Source organism: Myotis nattereri (assembly GCF_964212035.1).
Source record: "Myotis nattereri genome assembly, chromosome: 1".
NCBI lineage: Eukaryota > Metazoa > Chordata > Mammalia > Chiroptera > Vespertilionidae > Myotis > Myotis nattereri.
The window spans coordinates 23,712,928-23,736,319 of record NC_138075.1 but is presented as its reverse complement, the minus strand read 5'-3'; the positions used below and the strand labels follow the sequence as shown (position 1 = coordinate 23,736,319).

Here is a 23,392-nt window from a genome sequence, read left to right as displayed (position 1 = left end):
GAGGTGAAATATCTCTAAGGCTGGGAGCCATGAAGTCAGCCCATTGGGCCCACTCAGGCACCAAGGGCTCCTCCCTGTCCCATGGCTCCCTCCCCCAGTGGCCCCGTGATCACTTCCTTTCTCCTTCAAGGCACAGCGGAGGAGTCCCCTTTGTATAATAATACTAGAGGCCCGATGCACAAAAATTTATGCACTTGGGGGGGAGGGGGGGTTCCTCAGCCCGGCCTGTGCCCTCTCGCAGTCTGGGACTCCTCGGGAGATAACGCCCTGCTGGCTTAGGCCTGCTCCCGGGTGGCAGAGGGCAGGCCCAATCCCTAGGTGCAGCACCTGGTCGGGCTCAGAGCAGGGCCAATTGGGGAGTTGGGGCGCCGCCCCCTCTCATGCACAGAGCTGGGCAGATCGGGAGGTTGTGATGCCACCCCCAGTCACGCTCAGGGTAGGGTTGATTGGGGGGTTGCGGCGCCACCCCCTGTCACGCACAGAGCAGGGCCAATCCAGGGGTTGGGGCGCTGCCCCCTGTCACACACAGAGCAAGGCCCATCAGGGGGTTGAGGAGCTCCCCCCTGTCACTCAGAGAGTAGGGCCGATAGGGGAGTTGGGGCACCGCCCCCTGTGACACACAGAGCAAGGTGGATCAGGGGGTTGGGGCGCCGCCCACTATCACCCACAGAGCAGGGCCGATCAGGGGGTTGGGACGCCACCACTCTCACTCAGGGCAGGGCTGATGGGGAGGTTATGGCTCTACCCCGTCACACACAATGCAGGGCCCGTGGGGGGGGGGGGGGGTTGGGGCGCTGCACCCTGTCACACACAGAGCCGCAGGGCGATCAGAGGTTGGGGAGCTCCCCCCGTATCAGGCACAGAGCAGGGCTGATCAGGAGATTGGGGCGCCTTCCCCTGTCACACACAGAGCCACAGGGCAATCAGGGGGTTTGGGTGCGGCCCCCTATCATGCTGATCCCGGTGCCGGGAGGCATATTACCCTTTTACTATATAGGGTAGAGGACTGGTGCATGGGTGGGTGCCGGCTGGTTTGCCCTGAAGGGTGTCCTGGATCAGGGTGGGGGTCCCCACTGGGGTGCCTGGCCAGCCTGGGTGAGGGGATGATGGCTGTTTGCAGCTGGTCACACACCATTCAGGGTGGGGGTCCCCACTGGGGTGCCTGGCCAGTCTGGGTGAGGGGCTGAGGGCTGTTTTCAGGCTGGCGGGTGACGGAAGCTCCCAACTGCTCCTTTTTTTCTTTTTTTTTTTTTAATTCTGGGCCAGCTTTAGCTCTGAGGCTCCAGCTCTTAGGCCTCCGCTGCTGAAAGTAGGTAATCGAAACAATGTATAACTCCAGCTCTGACTCCAGCTCTGAGATCCCAGTTTGTTAAAATGTTTCAAACTGCAGGCTCAGAGGCCGGCAAGGCAGGCGGGGAACGTTGGTTTCCTTGGTTTCCTCCGTCACTGAAGCAAGCAAGCCTCATGTTAGTTTCAAGCTGCCTGGCTGCCGGCTGCCATCTTGGCTGGCAGTTAATTTCCATATCTCCCTGATTAGCCAATAGGAAGGGTAGCGGTCGTACGCCAATTACCATGTTTCTCTTTCATTAGATTAGATTAGGGGGCGGTCAGGCCAACACTTGATGCTTTGTCTTAGCCTCCAAACCTCTCTACCAGGGAGGGCCTTGGTGGAGACATTTACGAAGACAGACCTTGGTCCACCCTGCAGGCAGCCAGAAGGCCAGTTTGAGGGGTGAGCTGAATGCAGAGCTGAGGGCTCCAGGCACCTGTCTGGGGGCCCTGGGGTGGCTTCCCACACTCCTGGAGTTCTGGAGACTCATCAGCTGCTGCTCCCGGAGATTGGTCTCCCCAAGGTTAAGGTCAGCTTTGTCCACAGGGTCTATGCTCCTCCTCAACCCACCAACCACACAGCACTGCTTGGGCCTTCTGCTGCCCGGACGGCTGACTCTGCCCCCTGGTAGCCCTGCTCCCATCCACCCAGACGCTGAGTGAGTCCGGACTCCCATGTGAATACCTGTGCAGTGAGTCTGGCTGGGGTGCAGCTGGTAGCCCGGGCTGCAGACGCATCTGTATCCATTCGGGAGGTTCACACAGGTCCCGGGGCCACAGATGTTGGTGGCTCCAGCGGCACATCTGTCAATATCTGTGGGAGACAGAGCAAAGCCGAAGTTATGGGGGCATAGGGGTGGGGCCATGGCAGTGGAGCAGAGTGGGAAGAGTGTGGGGTCAGGGTACCTTGGCCTCAAAGGACCCACAGAAACCTCATCTCACCCTTAGCTGGGCCCTCCCACATCCACATGGCCTGTATAAGCTGCCCCCCGCACCTGCTCCCAGGGCCCTGAGCCCCACTAGGACGGAGCTCTCAGTGCATCGCTCCGACCAAGATCAAGCAGATGCCAATGGCCCATGCCCCGAGTCCCCGCAGGTCCGGCCCCGCTGAGGTCTCCAGCCTAACCTTACCCTGAATACAGGCCCGGCTCTCACAACAGTGCCCAGGGATTCCCTTCCCTGGCAAGTCCTTCCCAGTGTCCCCTAGACCAGCCGTGGGCAAACTACGGCCCGCGGGCCGGATCCGGCCAGTTTGAAATGAATAAAACTAAAAAAAAAAAAAAGACCGTACCCTTTTAGGTAATGATGTTTACTTTGAATTTATATTAGTTCACACAAATACTCCATCCATGCTTTTGTTCCGGCCCTCCGGTCCAGTTTAAGAACCCATTGTGGCCCTCGAGTCAAAAAGTTTGCCCACCCCTGCCCTAGACAGACAGACAGGCTGACAGACAGATCTGGTGAGCAGGGTGCTGGGAAGAACTGCCAGGGAACGCGGGGTGGGGCCTTGAATGCCACCTTGAGACACGTAAGCAAGGGGTCCTGCAAGGTGGGGTGTGATCCGAGCTGTCTCAGAAACGCCACTCATCCTGCCATGCCACCTTGCTCAGCAGCACGGGAAGGGAGGCACAGGGGCCCTTGGAAACCCGCTGGAACCATGTAAACAAGGACCGCCTGGGGGTGTGTGATGGGGTGGAAAGTGAGGAGACAGGTGCTGAATTCAGAAACAGTTTCGAGGGCAGAGACCCCGGCTTTTTTGACCCGTGTCCTCAATACTAGAAAAGTGCCCGGCACTCAGCACATGCTGAATGGACAAAGCACTGACGGGACGAAGGATGCTTTCAGCCTTTGTGTCCGCTCGGATGTCTTCGCGGGAAGCCCCTACACCCTGGGCTCCCTGCCCGGCCCCAGGGCATGGGCTGGGACGTGGCCTGTGACGTGCGCAGCGGGGCTCCACAGCGTTTGCTGAACTGGACTGAACTGAACATTCACACTGGCCTGTTTGCCAGGCTACCCTGCCGCTCGCCTGGCTTCAAGTGTCAGCCTTGGGACTCATGGGGACCCCCGGCCAGATTCTAAATGTCCTCCCCGAGGGATGAGGTTGGGGGGTGACAGGGAAGATGGGGAATCAGGCACAAGGCTTTGGTGGTGGTTGGGGGCTCCTGTCCCCCTTAGAGCTGCGGCTGAGCCTGGCCTGGCCCCTCCTGCCCCTCCCCTCTGCCTCCAGGCCCATTTTCTTTGTCAGAGACTCTCGAGCTGAGCCCCTTCTCCGAGCTGAGCCCCTTCTCCCAGCTCATCTTGCTGCCGGGTGGAGGGGGGATGAGGAGCAGCACTGCGCCCAGAGGGGAGAGGGCCTGGGAGGGGCCATGGGGCGCCCTGGTTCCAGCCCAGGAAGACAAACCCCGACTCCACCCCACATTTTCTGGACTGTTCCACCCGGCTGGGGGTCTCTCCCGTTGCCAGGGGAAATCCAGAAAGACCTGTCTCCGCCAAGGTGGCCTCAGTCTGCGAGGTTAAGAGCTCAGCAAACCTGGGCACGTGTGAGGGCGCACACGAGAGCGCACGTGAGCTCACACGTGTGCTGGGAGCAGCAGGTAACACTGGCCTCGCTTCTCTTGAGCCAAGTCCCCAAACAAAGAGCCTTGAGGAGGGCACATTCCAGAGCGAGGTGGATTTGCCAGGAATCTCCCCGCCCCGCACCCCCTCACCATTGTAGAGGTGGAGGGGGGACACAGGCTCCCCGGCAGTTAAACAACCTTGAGAACCCGACCTTCCCGAAAGCCGCCCCTCCCATGGGCCGGAGGCTGCCCTCTGCCAGGACACTCAGATGACTCAGAGTCAACAGCCTGGAAGAGCCCGGCTTCCGGAGGCTCCCCATCCTCCAGGGGCCCCAGGGTTTTCCCCGGAAAAGCTCTGAGCGAGACCCTCCCCCAAGGTGTCCCTTCTCTTCCCCCTTCCCGGCTGGACCCGTGCACCAGACGCCAGGCAGGCAGGACTCCTGTGCCCACTAGGGCCCCTGTGGTCCTGTGAGATGAGTGGGGCTGAGCTTGGGGGGCGTGGCTGCAGACTGTGGGTTCATTTGGTGGAGAGGCCCCGAGTCGGCTCTGGGCAGTCACACCCACACCTCGCAGGGCCGGCTGCAGGTACCTGGGGGGCCCAGGGTCACCAGCACGTCGGTGGGGGTGGTCACTTGCTCTTCTTCCCGGGTCTCTAGACTCCCCTGTCCAGGCAGTGGTGGCGTTGGCCTTCCTGTGGCATCTCCTGTAGGGGGCAGGGGAGAGGGGGAGCAGGTGGGCACAGCCCCTTGGCCAGCCGCCTTCCACCGGGGACAGTGCTCCCTCCAGGTTACTGGCAGTGGCCCTCACTCCTCTCTGCTGTGCCAACTCCAAGAGCAAGGGGTGGAGCCTAGGGCGGGTCACCCCTCGCCTCCTAGCCTCCTAGCCTCCTGAGGCCTGACCGGCCCCAAATAGAGTCAGAGAATCTGAGAGCTCATCGGGTCTTAGAGCCCGTCCAGTCTCACGCTCCATTTCGCAGGCGAGGAGACTGAGCTTGCAGAAAGGGCCCCTTGTCCAGCGCCACCTGGCTTCCTGGACGCAGAGCCAAAGCCGGTCTCCTGGTTCCCACGCCAGCGCTCTTCTGTTTGCAAAGCGCTTTACAGTTCACAGAGCTCTGCCGGAACATCCACATCTCGTCGGCCTTGGGAGGCAGCAGGGCAGGCGTTCGCGTCCGTTTTATAGTGAGGAAGCGGGGGGCCAGCTTTCTGACCTCGGAACAGTGCCCTGTCCCGAACCCCGGCTCCTTAGGTGCACGGATCCCCCAGAAAGCACTCACATGTCACATTGTCATCCAGGACCCCATCTGATGTGAGCCCATGTATCAGCTCACATGTACTAACTCCACTACTGGATGAAGGTCTCTCCTTCCCTCCCTTCTCTGTGAGCTGGGCGCCAACAGGAGGAGGGACTCACCTGGGACCCAGGCAGGGACTTGGGTAACACTGGTTGTGACCTGCACGGAAATAAGAGAATGTTTCTCTTGGTTCGGCTGTCACCCCCATGACTCACTCCCTTCTCCCAGGCTTCCCATCCAACTCACTCACTTTTCCTTCATTCCTGGTATTAAGTTCTTACTACCTGCTGGGCATTTTGCTAGGCACTTTATATCCACACCTTATTAATCTCAACTCTCCTATCATAGTAGGTTGTAATGATTAAATGTATGTCATGTGCCAGCTCCGTGTCATCTCAGCAAGTTTCATATCCATGCTGTGATCTCAGAGACAGGAGCAGAAGCTCCAGGGTTAACTAGCCTACCCAGTGTCACAGGGCCAGTGTGGTGAAGCGGGATCCCAGCCACACCTGCTGTCCCTCCCCACAGCCCACGGGCAGAGGTAGATAAGCCATGGGGAACCAGGAGGAGAGATGGCAGAGGGGACAGAGGACCAGCATGGCTCGGGACTGTGAGGTCTTGGAAGTGGAACTTTGGTCTGGGAAGACAACATGTGGTTCTCCAGAGAGAGAAGAAGCTCATTAGAAAAAGTGTTTGGGTCAGTGGCTGAGCATCGACCTATGAACCAGGAGGTCATGGATCCATTCCCAGTCAGGATCAATGATTCTCTCTCATCATTGATGTTTCTATCTCTCCCGTCCTCTCTGAAATCAATAAAAGTGTTTTTTTAAAAAATAAGTAAAAAGTGTTTGGGGAAGTCAGGTATGCAGGTTGGAGGGGCAGGGGACAGGGGAGGGATTGGCAGGCTGGCGAGGGAAGAAGCAGATTCATTCTTCTGGAATGGTTTTCGAGGAGGACGCCCAGTTCTTACAGGGGACTGCTGGGCTCAGGGAAGGGGGTGGGATCCCCGTTTCCCAGGGAAGTGGTTTGAGGCTATCCACAGCTCTGCCTCTACTTCCCCACGAACCACTCACAGAGGAGACCTTGAGGTTTAAGCAAATCAAGCTCAGAAAAATGCCAAATCTGAAATTCATCTAGAACCAGTTCTAGACCTCATCTGCTTGAGTGACAGCCAGAACTAACGGGACACGTGCCTACTTCCTTTCTGAAGGGGGCCCCAGACCAGCCCAAGTGAAAAAGCATCGAAGCTACTTGATAAACAGTAACTATTATTACTTCCTTTAGGATAAAACTGGGTCCTCGGATCCACCCTCCACTCCAGCCTCTCTCCAAGTAAAATCCTCCATATACTCCGTCCTTCTCCCTTTCCTCCCCCATAGGACCCTGCCCCATGGCCTTGGCGGCTACCAGGTCCCCCTCTGCCACACTTGCCCAATTCCCTGGCGAGAAGACCCACTCACCTGGCCAGCCTGAGAGTCACCTGGGAAGGAAAGGTGAGAACATGAGCTCAGGGAGGGTGATATGGCCGCCTTCTCCCCTCCACCCATGGCCAGGGCTGGTTCCATCTGTGACCTCCTTGTCCCCAGAGGTCAGCAGTGGAGAGAGCTCAGACTCTTATGCCTGCCTCTGGCCCTCCCGCCCTACTGGGACTGGCCACCACAGACCCCAGAATCCCAGATCTGGAGGGTCTACAAGGTGTGTCACTTGGTGAGAGGAAGCCTCCTAGTTTCCTCCAAGGCCTCCTGTGATGGTAGTCCCACCCCACCTGGGCCAGTCCACCCTGTGGTCCTAGCTATAACCCTCCTGCCTCCCAAGCCTGCCAGTCACACCAGGTCACTCTGCCCCTCCGCCTCACCAGGGGAACAGTTCTAGGAGGAGAGGAGTTGCTCCTCCCTTAGTCAGGGTCCAGTTCCCATGATGACTAGGGCTCTGTCCTGACTCCCCTCTCTCCTGGAGGAATTCTGGCCATCACATAGGTCTCCTGGTCCTACTATGACCTTGGCCTCCTGCACTCTGTGTTACCAGTAACTTGGGCATGGCTTCTGCCTGGTTTCCCAGGGCACCTGCCAGGGGTGCCTCAAGCCCAGTCTCCTCCCAGCCCCTTGCCTCCTGGGCCCAAGGCAGTTGAGCTGGAGTTCGTGCTCTGACTCTGAGGCGAGGGTTGGGGATCGAGAGCACCCAGACTCCCCAGGACCCACCCGCCAGCTCTTCAGGCCTTGAAGCCAGCACCAGCCTCAGAAGCTGCATGGCCAGGGGCAGGGGATGGGACGACTGAGGAACTGGGGTGGGGGCTGCTGTGGACCCCTCCCACCCCCACCAGCAACTCCCTGGGATGTGGGCACCTCTTGACCCCATAGGGGAGAGGAAGTGGGTGAGGCCTCATGCCAGGCCAGGAGAGCAGGGTCCCAGCGCTGGGTGCTGCTGCTCCAAAGTCCCTTTCCTAAGACTCCAGAGATGGACGCCAGGCACCCAGGATAATCTCCCAGTGGCTCTTTGAGGTGCTGCAATCCAAGGGGAAGGGGAACCCCCCCTGCATCTCCCCCAACCCAGATACCCTTGTCAGGAATGGTCCCGGCCTCCAGCCAGGTGCTGGTGGCCGCCCGGAGTGGCTGCCTCTCCGCTGGTCTGGACAGGGTCCCACTGGTCTTCTGCCCTTGCTCCCTGGAGGGCCTGGCCAGTTCCTCCTCCTCGGCTTTCCTCATGGTCAGGCGGATGTCTGAGCTCGAGTAGGTGTAGCCATGGCCGGCGGGGCAGATCTCCCTGAAGGCCTCTACAAGGTCAATGGTCAGAGACTCACTGAAGATGCTGTTCCTGCGGGGACCCAGGGCCCTCCCTCCCCTCCCTCCCCTCCCTCCCCTCCCTCCCCTCCCTCCCCTCCCTCCCCTCCCTCCCCTCCCTTGGGGAGGCAAGGCCACCGCGGCAGCAAGGAGGGAGGGGCCCCATGTTGGTTAAGGAGTTGAGCAGGAAGGAAGACTAGGGTCTTCGGCTTAAGGTTAGGTCCAGGTGGGGGAAAATGGCGACTGCTTATAGGAAGCTTGAGACAGGAGGACAGGGGGTTACCTGTGCCAGGCAGGGGGCATTTCTCACACTTGCTGCCCCATGCTTTGCCCACTCGGCTGCAGCAGCATATCTGCTTGGTGATCCTCTGGGTCAGAGGCAGGGTGCAGGTGCCTGGCCCCAGGGACCGGTAGCACAGCCCCTGCTGCATGGAGACAGCCTTGTCCGCTGAAACAGACATAGCAGGTGGGGATGGGCCGGTGGCCAGGGGGAGGGGAAAGCAGAGGCAAGAGGGCAGAGGATGGAGGAGTGGCTGGTCGTGCCCTCGGATCGGCCTGGCCTGCGTCACAGTCTGGGAGTTTGGGGCCCTGAAAACGCTCACAAGAATGTTAGGAAGAATAGCTGTAGCGGAATGCTTCAGCACCTCCTCATGTTACCTGTTGGAGGGGACCCTGACTCCTGCCCACACGGAGAACCTGTTTACAAGTGCTGAGTTACAAGTGTTCACCAAAGCCCAACATGGCCTGGGGTTGAGTGGGGAGCAGTGTGCTCTGAGGGCCACAGTCTCCTTGGGGAGATGAGGGGAGGTAAGGACCAAAGGCCTGATGGGGAGCTTTCAGGGCAAGGACATTGTCATTTTTGGAATCAGGCACCCTGCACAGCGTCTGATGGATTGATGGGTGGTTAGATCCATGAATCAATCCGGTGGGCCACAGTGAGGGTGAGCTAGGCTGGGTTTCAATAATAACAATGCCATTACCATTGTTCCCTTGCTTGTGCTTTAAAAAAAATAAATAAATAAATAATAATAATAATAATAATAATAATATATATATATATATATATATATATATATATATATATATTATTGACTTCAGAGAGGAAAGGAGAGGGAGAGAGAGAGAAACATCAATGATTAGAGAGAATCATTGATCAGCCGCCTCCTGCACACCCCTCACCAGGGATCGAGCCCATAATCCAGGCATGTGCCCTGACCGACAATCAAACCATGACCTCCTGGTTCATAGGTTGATACCCAACCACTGAGCCACACCGGCCAGGCTCCTTGATTATACTTTCATGGTAAATATTATAGATTATTCTCTTATAAATTACCTCAAAGGAAGATGAGGAGCCATGCCTCATTGGAAGACACTGAAATCTTCAGAGGGACAGGTGAGGGGAAAGGGTGGGGTGAAGAGGGCAACACTCAAAGTTGAGGAATTGATGATTCTGGGAGTCCTGGTCAGGACTCTGCAGCCCAAGTTCAACTCCCTGCCCCACCGTGAGCTACATGACCTCCTGGGTCTTATCTCCTTCATACTAAGGGCGATGGGTGGTGGATGCGTGTATTTCTGCCTGTCCCTCATACTCTGGTAACAGCATCCTGGTGTTCCTGTGGGATCCGCCCTTTATTCCCTCAGTCTTGGTCCCCACTTCCTGGTTGAAGGAGTGCAGACCATATCCCTCTCACAGTGATTGAATCAGGGACGGGCACTTGATAAGTAGGCCCATGATGTTAATTAGCTTTGGGACTTTTCCTGGATTATTAGAAAAGAGATACTTTTTATGTTCCTATTTGTTGTTGTTGAGTTTCACGGGTGGGAGGTTATAGGCCTAGAGCAGCCGTGGGCAAACTACGGCCCGCGGGCCGGATCTGGCCCGTTTGAAATGAATAAAACTATTGAAAAAAAAGACCATACCCTTTTATGTAATGATATTTACTTTGAATTTATATTAGTTCACACAAACACTCCATCCATGCTTTTGTTCTCGCTCTCCGGTCCAGTTTAAGAACCCATTGTGGCCCTCGAGTCAAAAAGTTTGCCCACCCCTGGCCTAGAGTGTCTGGTGGGTACCTTTGAAGGAATAAGAAACCAACAGCGAAGGAAGAGAGCAAGAGCCATCCTAATGACACTGCGGGTGCCTGGATCCAGCCAGGCCTGAGGCACCCCTACCTCGGGACCCCCTAGTTGTGTGGCCCAATGAATTATTTTTGCTCACAGTGGGTTGAGTTGGGTTTCTGTACACATGTCAGTTATTGTCTGCTCATGAGCCTTGGTCTCCAGGTTCAGTCTCTGCCTCCAGCAGCCACTTCCCTGGGGCTACCGTAGGGAAGGGCTTGGTCCCTTCGAGGTGACACAGCTGGCAACATCAGGAGGCTGCCCAGCCCAGAGGGCGCTTGTAGCTGTTCTACTAGCCCTGGTCAGGTGCCAGGAAGGAGGGCAAAGCGCAGAAATGACGGGAAGAGAAACTTAGTGCCTCCCCCTGCCCCACTTCATGGATATGGGTCACCAGAGGCGGCTGGATGGGGGAACTCTAAGGGGGGAGAGGGAGAACACTCAAGGGCCATCTCTGCTCCCTGCATGAAGGCTCCCTTTTTGGCACGAATATGTCACCTCCGACATTAAATGCACCTGCCTAATAAAAGTGCGGGTGGGGTGGGGTGGGGAGGAGAAGAGCTGTATCCCCTCAAGGCCTTGGTTGCCTGTCTCTGTCACCATGAGGTCTTCTGAGAGTGGCCTGACATATCCTCCCCACCCCGGGCCCCTCACTCCCTGGGTGTCCCCTCTCAAGGCTTTGACTGTCTCCTCTCCCTGAGGAGACACACACTGTGAGCTGAGTAACTCCCTTCACAGGGGCGCTCCCTCTGGGTGGCGCTGGAGTCGTGTTCATTCTGTGGTCTCCTCCGACCTAGTGCCTGGCCGCTTGCAGACTGAGGGCTTAGCCAGCCACAGGGAGCTCTGCTGAGCCGGGTGGCCGACCGGACCCGGGCTGTCACTTGGCAGAGGCCAGTCAGTACTGGTTTAACTCAGCTCTGGTCAGGCCTCCCTGCCCCAGGAAAGCCCCGTCCGGCCTGCGGCGTCAGCTCTGCCATCTGAGAGGGATTGTCAGCCTGGGCCTCGCCCCGCTGGAAACCACAGAGGTCACTGGAAACGGCTGCCCGGGTGCACACGCACGCACGCACGGACACGACGCCAATAGGACTCGTGACACATACGTGTTCACAGATGCAGAGACACATGCGGAACCAAGGGGACCACAGGGCTGTGGAAAGGCCTGGGGCTGGCAGCAGGGGCATTCATGCTGCAGACAGGCCCCTCTGAAAGGTCTGCTGCTAAGCTCAGGCGCCGAAGAGGCAGCCTCTGCTCAGCCAGATGTTAGAACAGAGGCAACACACATCCCCCAAAGTAAATGAGGCCAAAGACGGAACGGGAGAAGAAAATCCCGAACTGCGAAGTCCCAAGAAACGCCTGAAGCCGAAGGGAAGTAGCAACTGTCGGTCCCGCAGGAGGGGACGGACCCGTTTTGTATGCTGGGCCCAATTCCAGGTTGGGTAGCAGCCGCTGGGCCGTGGGAAGGGGCCTGGGGGGAACTTCTGCTCTGGGCCTGGCCCGTGAACCCCAGGGGTCCCATCTCGCCGCCCAGTGTCCCCGCCCCCATTCCCCACCCGCACTCACACACGCAGCGGCTCCTCGAGGGATCCAGCATGAGGCCGGGCTTGCAGGTGCACAGGTAGCTGCCCCTGGTGTTCACGCACTCCGAGTCCCTGCACAGGCCCAGGGTCAGGCACTCGTTGATATCTGCAGGGTTGGAGGAGATGACCATGGACCCGCCCCATGAGGCCTGATGGAGGGAAGGGCTAGGGCAGAGATCTTCAAATGCTTTCTCCAAGGAGAGGGACAACAATAAGAGAGCTGCCCATTATTTAGTTGCTCCCTCCCTCTGTGCCTCACTTTCCCATCTGTCAAATGGGGTTAATAAGAGTAACTACCAGATAGTCTCCAATAGGAGGACAAAACAAACTAAAAATGGCAAATCACTTGGTCCTGTAGCTGGTATTAATGATCATAATATTAAGAGGTAATGTTTACTGAGCGCCTCTTATGTGCCTGGTGCTTTACATGTGGCACCTCATTTAATTTCACAAACAATTTCAACCAAATAGGTCCACATGTCCTCATTTTATAGGTGGGGAAACGGACACTCTGGGAATAACTTGCCCAAATCCACTCAGCTAGTAGGTGACATGCTGGGATGGCAACAGGGGACGCGGATAAGGGGACAGCTGGGGTTGGAGGGTGGAGATGGGGCTTCCCAGTCCCTCCTGTTCAGCCTGCCTGAGACCCGGAAGCAGCTCCCAGGCCCAAGTCTGGGGAACAGGCACGCAGGGAGCTGCAGGATGGAGATACCGACCAGGGGGAGGAGGCAGGTGCTGTGCAATCGTTTAGGTGCTGTCTCCACCTGGGGCAGCAGCCATGTCTAAGCCACCCCTGTGTACTAGCACCTGGCACAATGTATGCAGCTCAGAGTGACACCCCAAAATTACCCCGTGGGAGTAGGAGAGAAGGATGGAGAGAGAGCGGAGGTGGCACACGGGGGTGCAGAGTTGCGGGGGGGGGTCCCTTTGCAGACATGGAGACCACCACCCCAGACTCAGGAAGGGGGAGGTTTCAGGGGCAGGGCCTCCGGGGGAGGGCCCCTGAGCACCCTGTACCCCGGGGCTCAGTGGCTGGAGAGCGGAGATTCTGGATATAAACTCACCTTCCCAGGCTGGGAAACCACTGCACACATTTAGGGATGAACAGCCTTACCGCACCCTCCAAGGGCAAAACTACAGACATCTCTCCCCACCACTGTCCCCCAGGCCCTCTGCCCACTGCCCCTGAGAGAGGCGGACCCTGGGCTGGGCTGTGTCAGATGTCCGCCCTTGTGCCTGGTGCAAGCCCCCTTTCTTATCCACAGGCCAGAAATCGCCTCTGGGGCCTGGCACCCCACAGGCAGGTAGCCCTGCCATCCCCGGGCGTCCTCTGGCTCTACCCCCCTGAGGCAGCCTCCAGGTGGAAGGCACCTAGGAGGCCACCAGGGTCGAGCCCTGGTCTCTCACCCAGCTTCACCCAAAGTAGCCAGACAGACGGCGGTACGTCCAAGGCAGCCTCCCCTTTGGGAAGCTTAGTTCCTCGCTGACCTGCGGCAGCCCCAGAAGCCTCTCATGGCTGAAAGGCCCACTCCTGTCACACCCACTGCCAGGCTCACAGCCGACAGGGCTCCTCACTCAGAGCCTGAGCTGCTGAGTGGCAGCTGCCTCCTCGGTGAAGCCTCTGGGCCCCTCAGTCCCGGTCCCACGGCCCACCCCACTGGGATCCCCTGCAGAAGCCATAGCTGAGCCCCCCTCCCACCCTCTGTCCCAAGGTGCCCCTGGCCTGGCTGCTCAGGCGCTTTCTAATGCAGAGCACCTTGGGCCTCAGCTGGCCTTACAGAGCCGGTCATCCAGACCAGCCCAGCAAGGCCAGTCCCCTCTCCCCCATCTGTGCCTCCTCCCACACCTACTCTCCACCCCCCACCCCCGCCCGGCTGTGGGTTGAGGCAGGCGAAGCCCTGAAGGTGCTTGTTGGGCAATGTGCACAGTGGTCTCTGCTGACTCAGGCGGACCTTGTCTCCCACCCTGGAGTCCAAAGTCTTCCCATCCAGGGAGGTCAGCCCGGGAGGCGAGTGGATGTAGGGGAAGTGGGGTGGCATCCTCAGATATGGCATCACACATTCCATAGAGGCACCTGGCCCAGGTCTGGGAGAGGGCGAGTGGAGATGGGGAGGGAGGGATGGGCTTGGCTGCAGGTCCTTTCTCAGGGTGACCTATCCCATCCCCTGACTCCTTAGGCCTCTGGAACCTGCAAACCCCAAAGCTTCCCCAAGCTGGGGTCTAGAGTTCCCCGGGGAGACCACGCAGGCAGCGTCCACCGACGATGCAGGGTGGGTAGAGGTGTTCCTGCATCTTCAGGCCTCCATCACTTCCCTTCCCCGAGCCCAGCCGTGGCCCTGGTCATCCTTACCTTGGCAGTGAGTGAGGTTTAGTCTCTTGTACCCCTGGGGACACTCCAGCTGGCCATTTTCAATCACTGGAGAGGCTGAGGAGTGAAGGTACAGACAGGCCTCAGTGAGGGCCCTTGGGTTCCTTTGTCACCCACCCTGGGAGGTGGGGTGCAGTCTGGGTGTCCAGCTGTGTCTCCTTAGCTGAAATCCCTGCTCTGGCTCCCACCAGGCTACTCCCTGTCCACCTTGCTCTTCATAAAAGTGATACTAAGCCACTATATATTTTGCATATGATTCTATTACATACCATTTATATTACTCTCTATCAATGTAATACAATATCACATATGATTGAACACGTTTATCACTTTTTAAAAAACTTTTTGTTTTGAAGTAATTCTAGGTTTGCAGGAAGTTGCAAAAAAAAATAGTCCCTGAGGCTCCATCACCCAGTTTCTCCTAATGAGTACATCTTACATAATTATAGTTGTTCTACTGATGTTTTTAAAAAATATTTTTTATTGATTTTTAGAGAGAGAAGAAGGAAGAGGGAGGAGAGAGAGAGAGAGAGAGAGAGAGAGAGAGAGAGAGAGAGAGAGAAACATCGATGTGAGAGAGAAACATTGATTAGCTGCCTACTGCATGCCCCCTACCGGGAAACGAATCCAAAATCCAGGCATGTACCCTGACCGGGAATCAAACCAACAACCATTCAGTGCACGGGACAACACCCAACCCACCGAGCCACACCAGCCAGGGCTGTTTTACTATTTTTTTAAACATCTGGATACAATTCATACCCCGGCTAAGATCGGTCTATTTTGATACTTGGTTTAGCTGACACAGTATCCTAGATCAAGAGGGAAGAAACTCATTAGTGATTGCACTTATACAACCATGACATTTATTTTTCACTCACATTTACCAATCATGCGACGCTGTTGAAATCTGGCTAGTAAGATTCCATCTGCCCATAGGGAGGTCAGTTACTTGTTCTTACAAACTAAATTCTAAGTTAGAAAGTTCCAGCTTTCAAGTGTTTCAAGTGCCAATGGAGATGGTTTGCAGCACCCCACAATAAGGAAATGATTCGCAGTGTTTCGGTGTTGGTACATCTCCTGCCTTGATTTCACAACATTCCCTTTTACTTTATAGAGAAATTCAAAACTTTTTAATTAAAAAAACACACACAGGGAAAAGTCTCCATTACTTTGGAGGGACAGACTAGTATGTCGACCTTGCTGAAACGCTCTAGCAGGGAGCATACTACTGACAGCCATCTGTCATCACAGAAAAAGGCAGCAAATATGGAATATCCATATTTTCGTGTTTTTTTTTTAACAAAGAGTAGCTCATCTTTAAGTCTGACACTTCCTCTGCCAAGAAAGACATAGCCAGCAGTTCTCAAAGGGCCCGAGGGATTTTCACAGACACCATTCCAACACAAAGTTCCATAAAGATACCATCGGACTTCGAAGGTCTTGTTTTGTAAGGCTGACTGCGAGATGACTTCCCATAGCAATTTGTCTCCTGGCTTTGACTTGTTTGCAGCAATAGCTGGCCCATGAAGTCTGCCGTGGAGGCATTTTACATCCAGTCCTCTCCATCGCTGTCACCTTACTAGTCACAACATCAGTGGGTAAACTTCCAGAGCTGTTTAGTAAAGCTTATTTTTATTCAAGAAGTCACTTACTGTCGAGATTATATGTTCTCTGGTTCATCCTCTCTTTAATGGCTTACAAAAGGATAGTTCTTGCCCTGGCCGGGTGGCTCTATTGGTTGGAGTGTCATCCCATGTACCAAAATGTTGTGGGTTCAATTCCCGGTCAGGGCACATACCCAGGTGTGGGTTCAATCCTCAGTTGGGGCACATACCAGAGGCAACCAATCTGTTTCTCTCTTCTCTCTCTCTCTCTCTCTCTCTCTCTCTCTCTCTCAAAAATCAGTAGACATATTCTCTGGTGAGGATAAAAAAAGAAGATAGTTTTTTGTATATTTTATTATGGAAATGGATCCTTGCAAATACCAAGAGATGGGTATACCTGTACAGCAAAGTTTGAACGGCTCGTTTTTGTAATGAAGACAGTTTGACTCCTGTCATTAGCTGCCATCTCTGAGCACATTATACACGCAAGGCTAGGTCAGAAGAACAATGTACATAACTAAAGGCCATGGCCTTCTTCATCATTTGGAGCGCAGGCTCCACCTGGGGAGGGCTGCTGGTTAAAACTAGACGACATAATTGAACACCCGTGAGCCAAGCATTGCTGTATGTTGTGTGTTGTGATATGCCAGGCAAACACGAGTGCACCACCCTTTCTGGGGACCCCACTCTTCCCTGCACTGTGTGTGCCAAACATGACTGCTGACCGTCTGATGTACGGATCAAGTGAGGACATAAATGAGTAAAGCTTCGTTCTTTAAGATAAAAAGGACGTGGATAGAAGTTGTAATATTTGTGCCTGCTGTGGAAGGTCTTGCTCAGGGTTTGCATGTTGTTCCACCGTGGGGGCTAGGCTCAGCCGAAAGCGCTTGAGCTGTGTGACTCATAGTGAGCAGGGAGGGCAGGTATCACCACCCCGACACCCACCCCTGGCACCCGCCCCAGGCACGCCTCTCGAGTGCTCCCAACACACACAGGCCTTCCCTTGTCATAGATTTAACATGATTGGCTGTTTGCTTGCCTATCTCCCCCCATAAAGCGTAAGATCCGTGAGGACAAGGTCCTTATCTTCTTCGTTGTTGCTGTCTCTGGAGCCGAGCGCAGCAGATGGGACAGCATGGCACTCAATCAACGTGGAATGAATAATCATAGCAAACACCAAAACAGCGCTCACTAGGGGCCGGGCCCTGTTATGAAGGCTGTTCACATATTAACTTATTTAATCCTCATAACAGCTCTGGAGGCCCTTACTATCATTACCCCCATTTTACAGATGAGCAAACTGAGGCACAGAGGGGTTAGGAAACATGCCCTCCGTCACCCAGCAGGTGGCTGGAGCTGGGATTATGATCCCTGGCATCTGCCTCCAGAGGATAAATTCTGAACCATTCCTCTCTACTGCCTCCAAATAAATAAATGATTGACTGCGTGGCAAGCCTTAGGAGGTGCCTGAGCTGAGAATCCTGGGGTCTGGAGGTCACAGGAAGGTGCCTGCTAGCAGAAAGAGTATCGCCCTTTCTGGAAACCCTCCCTCTTCCTTTACCCCTTCTCCCCTCCTTTTTTTTTCTTTTTCTTTTTTTTTTTTACAAGGGATCAAAAAGGAGGAGGTCAGAGGAACTAATCAGATGCTGGGCAAATGCTCCACAATGTATATCACCAAAGGGCTCTGCAGGATCAATAAAGGAATGGTGAAGAACCTGTGCTGCCTCATGGCCTCTCAGCTCAAGGATCAGAGAGCAGACAGAGAGGGATTTGTGGGATCTGGACAGAGAGAGAGAGAGAGAGAGAGAGAGAGAGAGAGAGAGAGAGAGCCTGCTAACCCGTGATTTCCACCGAGACACTTGGAAGCTGCAGGTGACCTTGCATTTGGGACTCTTAGACCCACGGAGGCCAAAGCAGCTCCTGAGGGGTCGGCTGCGATCACCTGAACTCCAAGGAGTCTGAACATCACAAAATGCCCGGGATCATGTAGGGCAGATATATGTGAGGAAACCAGGACATGTGGGCCTGGAACTCAGGGCTTCCGGCCTCTGACCCGGGCCCTGTCCATTCACTGCCACACCTCAGCCTGGGTACACACCGGGAAGGAAGCAGAGGGCCGCTGGCTGCAGCCTGCCCCTGCCCTGAGAGTTCTCCCCTTGGCTGCTGGGACCCCCAGGAAGGCCTCAGCAAGAGCACACCGATGGCTGGAGACAGTTTTGGCCCTGACCCCATGACAGAGCTCAGGGAGGAGGAGGTGGAGACACAAGTCTGGCCACGGGGTAGTTTACCAGCCATGCCGATCTCAGCTGTGATGACAGATGGTCTGCCATACACCCCTCTGCCCAGAGAACACAAACACACACACACACACACACACACACACACACACACACACATGCCAGATGAGGCAGATGAGGCTGAGCTCGACGTGTAAGGGCACATGATCAGGCTGGAGCTGAAACCCCCAATTTGTAAACCTCAGGCAGGTAAGCTGGAGAGAAACTTCCACGTCTGTCCCCGAGTGGGTGAAAGAGGGTGGGGCAGCCCGACCCGAATTCAACTCCTGGCTCTAGTCTGAAGAGCCATGTGGCCGGAGGCACACTGCTTCTCCTCCTTCCGTCTTAATCTTTCTCATCTGTAGATGTGTGGACAGACACTCAGTTCGTGGGTTGTGAGGATTAACTTGACTGAAACAATCAATGGCAACTGAACTAGCACGCTGCCTGCCACAGCCTGTAAGTGCTTCCCAAGGATTCCTCCCTCCCTCCCTCCCTCCTCCCTCATCCCTTCCCTTCCTTCCACACAACCTGAAGGATAGCAAGCTAGCCTGCTGCCCATCACTGGCTGGAGACTTGGGCAAATTACTCAACGTCTCTGAGCCTTAATTTTCTTATCAGTCAAATGGGGATGAAAATTCCTTCCTTTGGCTGGGGTGGGGGAGGGATAACACTGAGCAAGAATGTAAAACTCAGCATGATTCTTGTCACATGCTGGTAATTATCATAATGTTCATTATTCCAGATTTTCCTCCTCAGTGAAGTCCCAATGGATCCTTCCAATCATTATAGAAGTTCTGCCCAAAGATGGGCTCTGACCCCTTCCTCGGGTGGCACTGGAGCCAAAGTGGGCATCTTAGTCACCATAAGCCGGGAGGTGGAGCGAGGTCTGGTCAGAACCCTCCCACATCTCTTCCTGGAGCTCCAGGCCAGAGACGCCACGTGTCAGGGACACCCCCGCTTGTGTAGGGAGGTGCTAACATGATCCCAGGCTTAGTTCCCAGGATGCTCCAAGTTCCTTGGAGAAGCTCTCAGAAAATCCCCAAGCCAAAGAAACAGTTGTTGTTTTTTCAGCCCAACAACTGAAATTCTGAAAAACCCATTTTCAAAGGGCAGGAAACTGGGCATCTCATCCAGAGTCCCAGAGAAGAGGAACCCCACCCCAGCACAGCTGTTCCCCAAGCTGGGTACTTTAACTGAATGTTGTTAATATATTTTTTATTGATTTCAGAGAAGAAGGGAGAGGGAGAGAGAGAGATAGAAACATCAAAGATGAGAGAGAGTCATTGATCCGCTGCCTCCTGCACACCCCCTACTGGGGATCAAGCCCGCACCCCAGCATGTGCCCTGACCAGGAATCGAACTGTGACCTCCTGGTTTATAGGTCGACGCCCAGCCACTGAGCCACATCGGCTGAGTAAGCTTGGTCCTCTAGTTTAGCAGATGCCAAGAACACAAGAAGTAGCAGGGACAGAGGCAGATTAATTAGAGAGCGTAACGTTAGAAGCAGAGGTCTGGGCTGCTATAGACCTGAGGTTTCAGGCTCAATTTCCTCATTTGTAAAATGAAGAAGGTGACACCGGAAACTCCTAGAGATATTGTTAGAACAACAAAACGAGGAAGCACTTAGCATGGAGCCTGGCCCTTATGAGATGCTCCGAATAACGATGATGGTGACGATAATGACATTGCTGCTGTGACTGGCCCCATGTTTCTCTGCTCCAACCTGGCGTCATGCCAAAACCGCCCTCACGCGTCCACCCCCACGGGGCTGGCATCACAGACTGTGCCTGGCACAGTCCTCGTGGGCAAGGGCCCTGACAAAACCAAGCCAAAACCAAGCTTTCTTTATATTGAGTGTTTCAAAGAATTTTCATATATATATATCTCCATTCCCTTAAAAATCAATTCCTTCCCCAACTCCTACAAGCCTTACTAAGGTAAGCACACTCCTCATGGCGGGGAACTCAGGACTTCTGGGCACACCCCATTATATTTCTGGGCAGTTGTAGCTTTTTTTAAAAAAAATCCCATCTCCACGTGGCTTCTTCTTTATTCCCTCAGTTATAGGAGTTCCGTTTGGCTCATCTGCAGATGGTTCTGCAAGTGGTTGTTCTGAGGTTTAGTTGTAATTCTGATGTGGTCATGGGCGGAGGCAATCACAGCATTTACCTGCTCCACTGTCTGCACCAGAAGTCCCAGTTGCAGTTTTTAATACGCTGCTGCTAGCGCTCCGTTTGGAGTTGAGCTCTGCTTACCAGAAACATCCACACGTCGGCCTTTGCCCTCCTGAGCCACATGGAACAAGCCTCCTCACTTCCCCTGCGACACTTCTCCATGCGTCTGAGTTAACGCTTGGGCCTGGGCTGTAGGCTGCTGCCCAGCCTGTCTATCCAACCCCAATCTTCTTGAGGGACGTTGTCCTTCATGCACACATGAGTCATGAACCAATCCCGGGGTGCACCCTCCTGTCTGTGAAATGATGGTTTGGGGTCCTGATTTTTGTTGTCTTCAGGCAGGCCCGGGCCCCCCAGAAGAGCTTGGTTGGCTGAGAATCAGGCGCGCTGTGGTGTTTGAACCCTAGCTGCACTTGTCCTGACTGCCCGACCTTGGACAAGTTCCCCAGCCTTCTCTGAACTTCATTTCCTCACCTGCCAGATGGGATACAGAGCCTTAGCTTGCAAGTGGTTGTAACAATTCGATGAGATCATGCCGGTGTTGAGCCCCGCATAGGGTGAGCGTTCAGAAAAGGGTGGTTGTTTGGAAGAGGGAAAGCTGCAGAATCCTTTGAAGGGGCAGAGCAAGAGCCAGCTCTCCCCGGAGACGCAGGGAGGGGCCCGGGTTCCGAGGGGAACTCATCCCGTGCCAAGCAGATGGAAAGGCGATCTCCTGGCAAACAGCTGGAGCCACCAATGCAAACCTCGCGCTGTGAGCCAGCCCTGCTGCCCCAGCAAAGGGGCCTTGGGGTGGACACAGCCAGTGCCAAAACAGATGGGGCAGCGGCCAGCTTTTCAGTCAACCCAGATGTCTGTCTTAGATGAAAACTCAAAAATGTGGCTTCGATCAAAGTGGCTTTTAAGGGCCAGGTGCTCTCCAGGCCCTGGTGGGGGGACTTCGGAAGTTCTGAGTGGGGACCTTTGATAACTCCTGGGGGGTCACGAGGGTCCGCTGCATCTGTCACTCAGTGAAGGGAGAAGGGGGACCATAGGCCAGCCTGGATCCACTGAGTCATCCCCCTGAGAAAGAGGGCCCCAGGGAATTTTTCTGGAAGAAAGGGGATTTGTCTGTGCCATGTAACTGATACTTGAAGGCAGTCCTTTTTCTGTGTTAGAAATAGCAGCATTCTGACATCAATGATGAGAGAGAATCATTGATCATCTGCCTCCTGCACGCCCCCCACTGGGGATCGAACCTGCAACTCAGGCATGTGCCCTGACCGGGAATCGAACCATGACCTCCTGGTTCATAGGTTGATGCTCAACCACTGAGCCATGCCCGTTGGGCATTGATTTTAATTCCTAGGTGTTTCTTAAATTAGCCCTATTCTTCTATTTCTCACTATGCTACTCTGCTCTTTACTTTTACTTTTTATTTTTTGAATTTTTATAAGATTGTATTTGAGCCAAACTGACGACAGTTGCTGGGAAGCAAGATCTCAAATGCTTCCTGATCTCTACTTTTAATACAGACAGCTACATTACTACGGAAGTTCCTTAAAAGAAGAAAGAAGAAGGAGGAGGAGGAGGAGGGGAAGAGGAGGAGAAGGAGGAAGAAGAAGGAGAAATAGGGACCTTCCCACAGTCCAGCACAGAGCCTCAGAGCCAGGTGATTTAGGTGAAGCAACAAAGTCACACGGCTCCCTGGCTGCGGGCTGTATCACTCCCCGACCCCTGATCCTGCTAGACTGCCTCATTGAGGATGACAAAGTCCTTCCCTGAGATGCAAAGCCTTATTTTATCAGAGAAATAGAGGCTCAGAGGGGCAAAGCCACCAGGGCTGAGAACGTTCTAGAACCCACAAGTTTTGCCCACTATTCCCAATCCCACCCCGGCCCCTGGCTTTCCTTCCTCTCACTCTTGCACAGTAGCTTGCTTGTCATGCCTCCTTAAAGAAACATCCCCAGCCTGGCCCCAGGCTTGGGCACGGAGCTAGGTGCGTGGCACTCTGTCAACACAAACAAGGCTCCCTGCCCTTGCCCCTTCTCTATACAATGCCCAGCTGCACTTGAATGTGTTTTAAATGCTTGCATCGCCCTGGTCTTTGTTATTATGTTCTTTGGTGTCCTAGAATGCTTGCCATTCCAGGGCCTGCACCCTGGTGCCCAGCTTGCTGAGTGTGCTGAACACAGTGGGGGTTGGGGGATGTGGTACCTGGGACAGGGAGTGGGGGAGGGCTCAGCCTTGGGTGTGCTGCGCTCCAGGAAATGTTGCTCACTCTCTTGGTCTCACCTGCATATGCAATTTCCTCTGCTCAGTAAGCAGTCCCCCATGTCTCTGACTGGGTTACTCTGATAAACCTTCGGATCTCATCCTGAATGTCACCTCCTCTAAGAAGCTTTCCCTGATTCACTTTCCCAGTTTGAGCTAAGACTTCCTACACCCACAGTGTACAGATGTGCAGGTTGTGCTCTGCACAAAACGTCACATTAAAGGGATCATTGGCATCCTAGATCTGTATGTTTATACAGACTGTTTTGGACCAATGGAAGGCGGACCTTTCTCTAATTTGCACAAAGGTGCTGCAGGACCTACCAGGCTCTGGTTCTGCTGTCCGTTCCCACTGCATCTGGCACTGCCTAGTCTCCGCACTAGCACTCTTTCTCTCTTTCTGATGCCCGTTACCTGTCTTCGCCCCCCTCCTCCCCTCCCCCACTCGACTGCAGGCTTGGAGACAGGATGGGCACTGCTTTTGTGGAATTCTCCACGGTCACACTTTAAAGGGCACACTTTAAACTGACTGATTGTTGACTGAGTGGAAGGTGGGATATGGACATCTCAAGGGTCAGCTGGGCCAGAAGGAAAAAGGAAAAACAAGGGAAAAAAGAAAAGTGGCAAAAACATCGTTGGCCTGCAGGGGGAGATGCTGAGTAGCCTGCGGCACTCTTCCCAGTGAGGCAGTGGGTCCATTGCCTTTTCCCTTTTTGGAGAGATCTTTCTAATAATACTATTAACAGCTACCATTTATGGCCCGAGCACTGAGCACACGCATCATCATACACCCTCCACGGCAGCCCGGCGAGGCCGGCACTGTGGCTGTCTGTCTGCCTTTGTAGATCAGAGACAGAGCAGAGAGAGGTCAGCAGGCCGAGCTGGGACTGACACCAGGTATGTGCTGGGTGTTCAAGCCTGGGAGCTGCATACAACCTTCCGGTGCTTCACCAAAAAGTCTATTACCCCGTGAAACCGTCACGCTTATTTTTAGTTAGGAAAATATGGTCACTGCTCCAAAGCCGGGTCTGAAGTTAAGAACAGCCCTGCCCCTCCCA

At 54.7% G+C, this 23,392-nt stretch overlaps 1 protein-coding gene across 1 annotated transcript in view; it reads right to left on the bottom strand.

Moving 5' to 3' along the window:
• LTBP2 (latent transforming growth factor beta binding protein 2) overlaps window positions 1-23,392 on the bottom strand; it is a gene marked incomplete at its 5' end in the record, with an annotated part of 99,849 nt that overhangs the window by 25,136 nt on the left and 51,321 nt on the right. Inside the window, 8 exons of the mRNA XM_081095133.1 lie at window positions 2,015-2,143; window positions 4,477-4,590; window positions 5,298-5,337; window positions 6,639-6,658; window positions 7,733-7,948; window positions 8,239-8,403; window positions 11,637-11,759; window positions 14,007-14,081. Of these exons, the coding sequence (XP_080951259.1) occupies window positions 2,015-2,143; window positions 4,477-4,590; window positions 5,298-5,337; window positions 6,639-6,658; window positions 7,733-7,948; window positions 8,239-8,403; window positions 11,637-11,759; window positions 14,007-14,081 (882 nt within the window). The remainder of the gene's footprint in view (window positions 1-2,014; window positions 2,144-4,476; window positions 4,591-5,297; window positions 5,338-6,638; window positions 6,659-7,732; window positions 7,949-8,238; window positions 8,404-11,636; window positions 11,760-14,006; window positions 14,082-23,392) is intronic.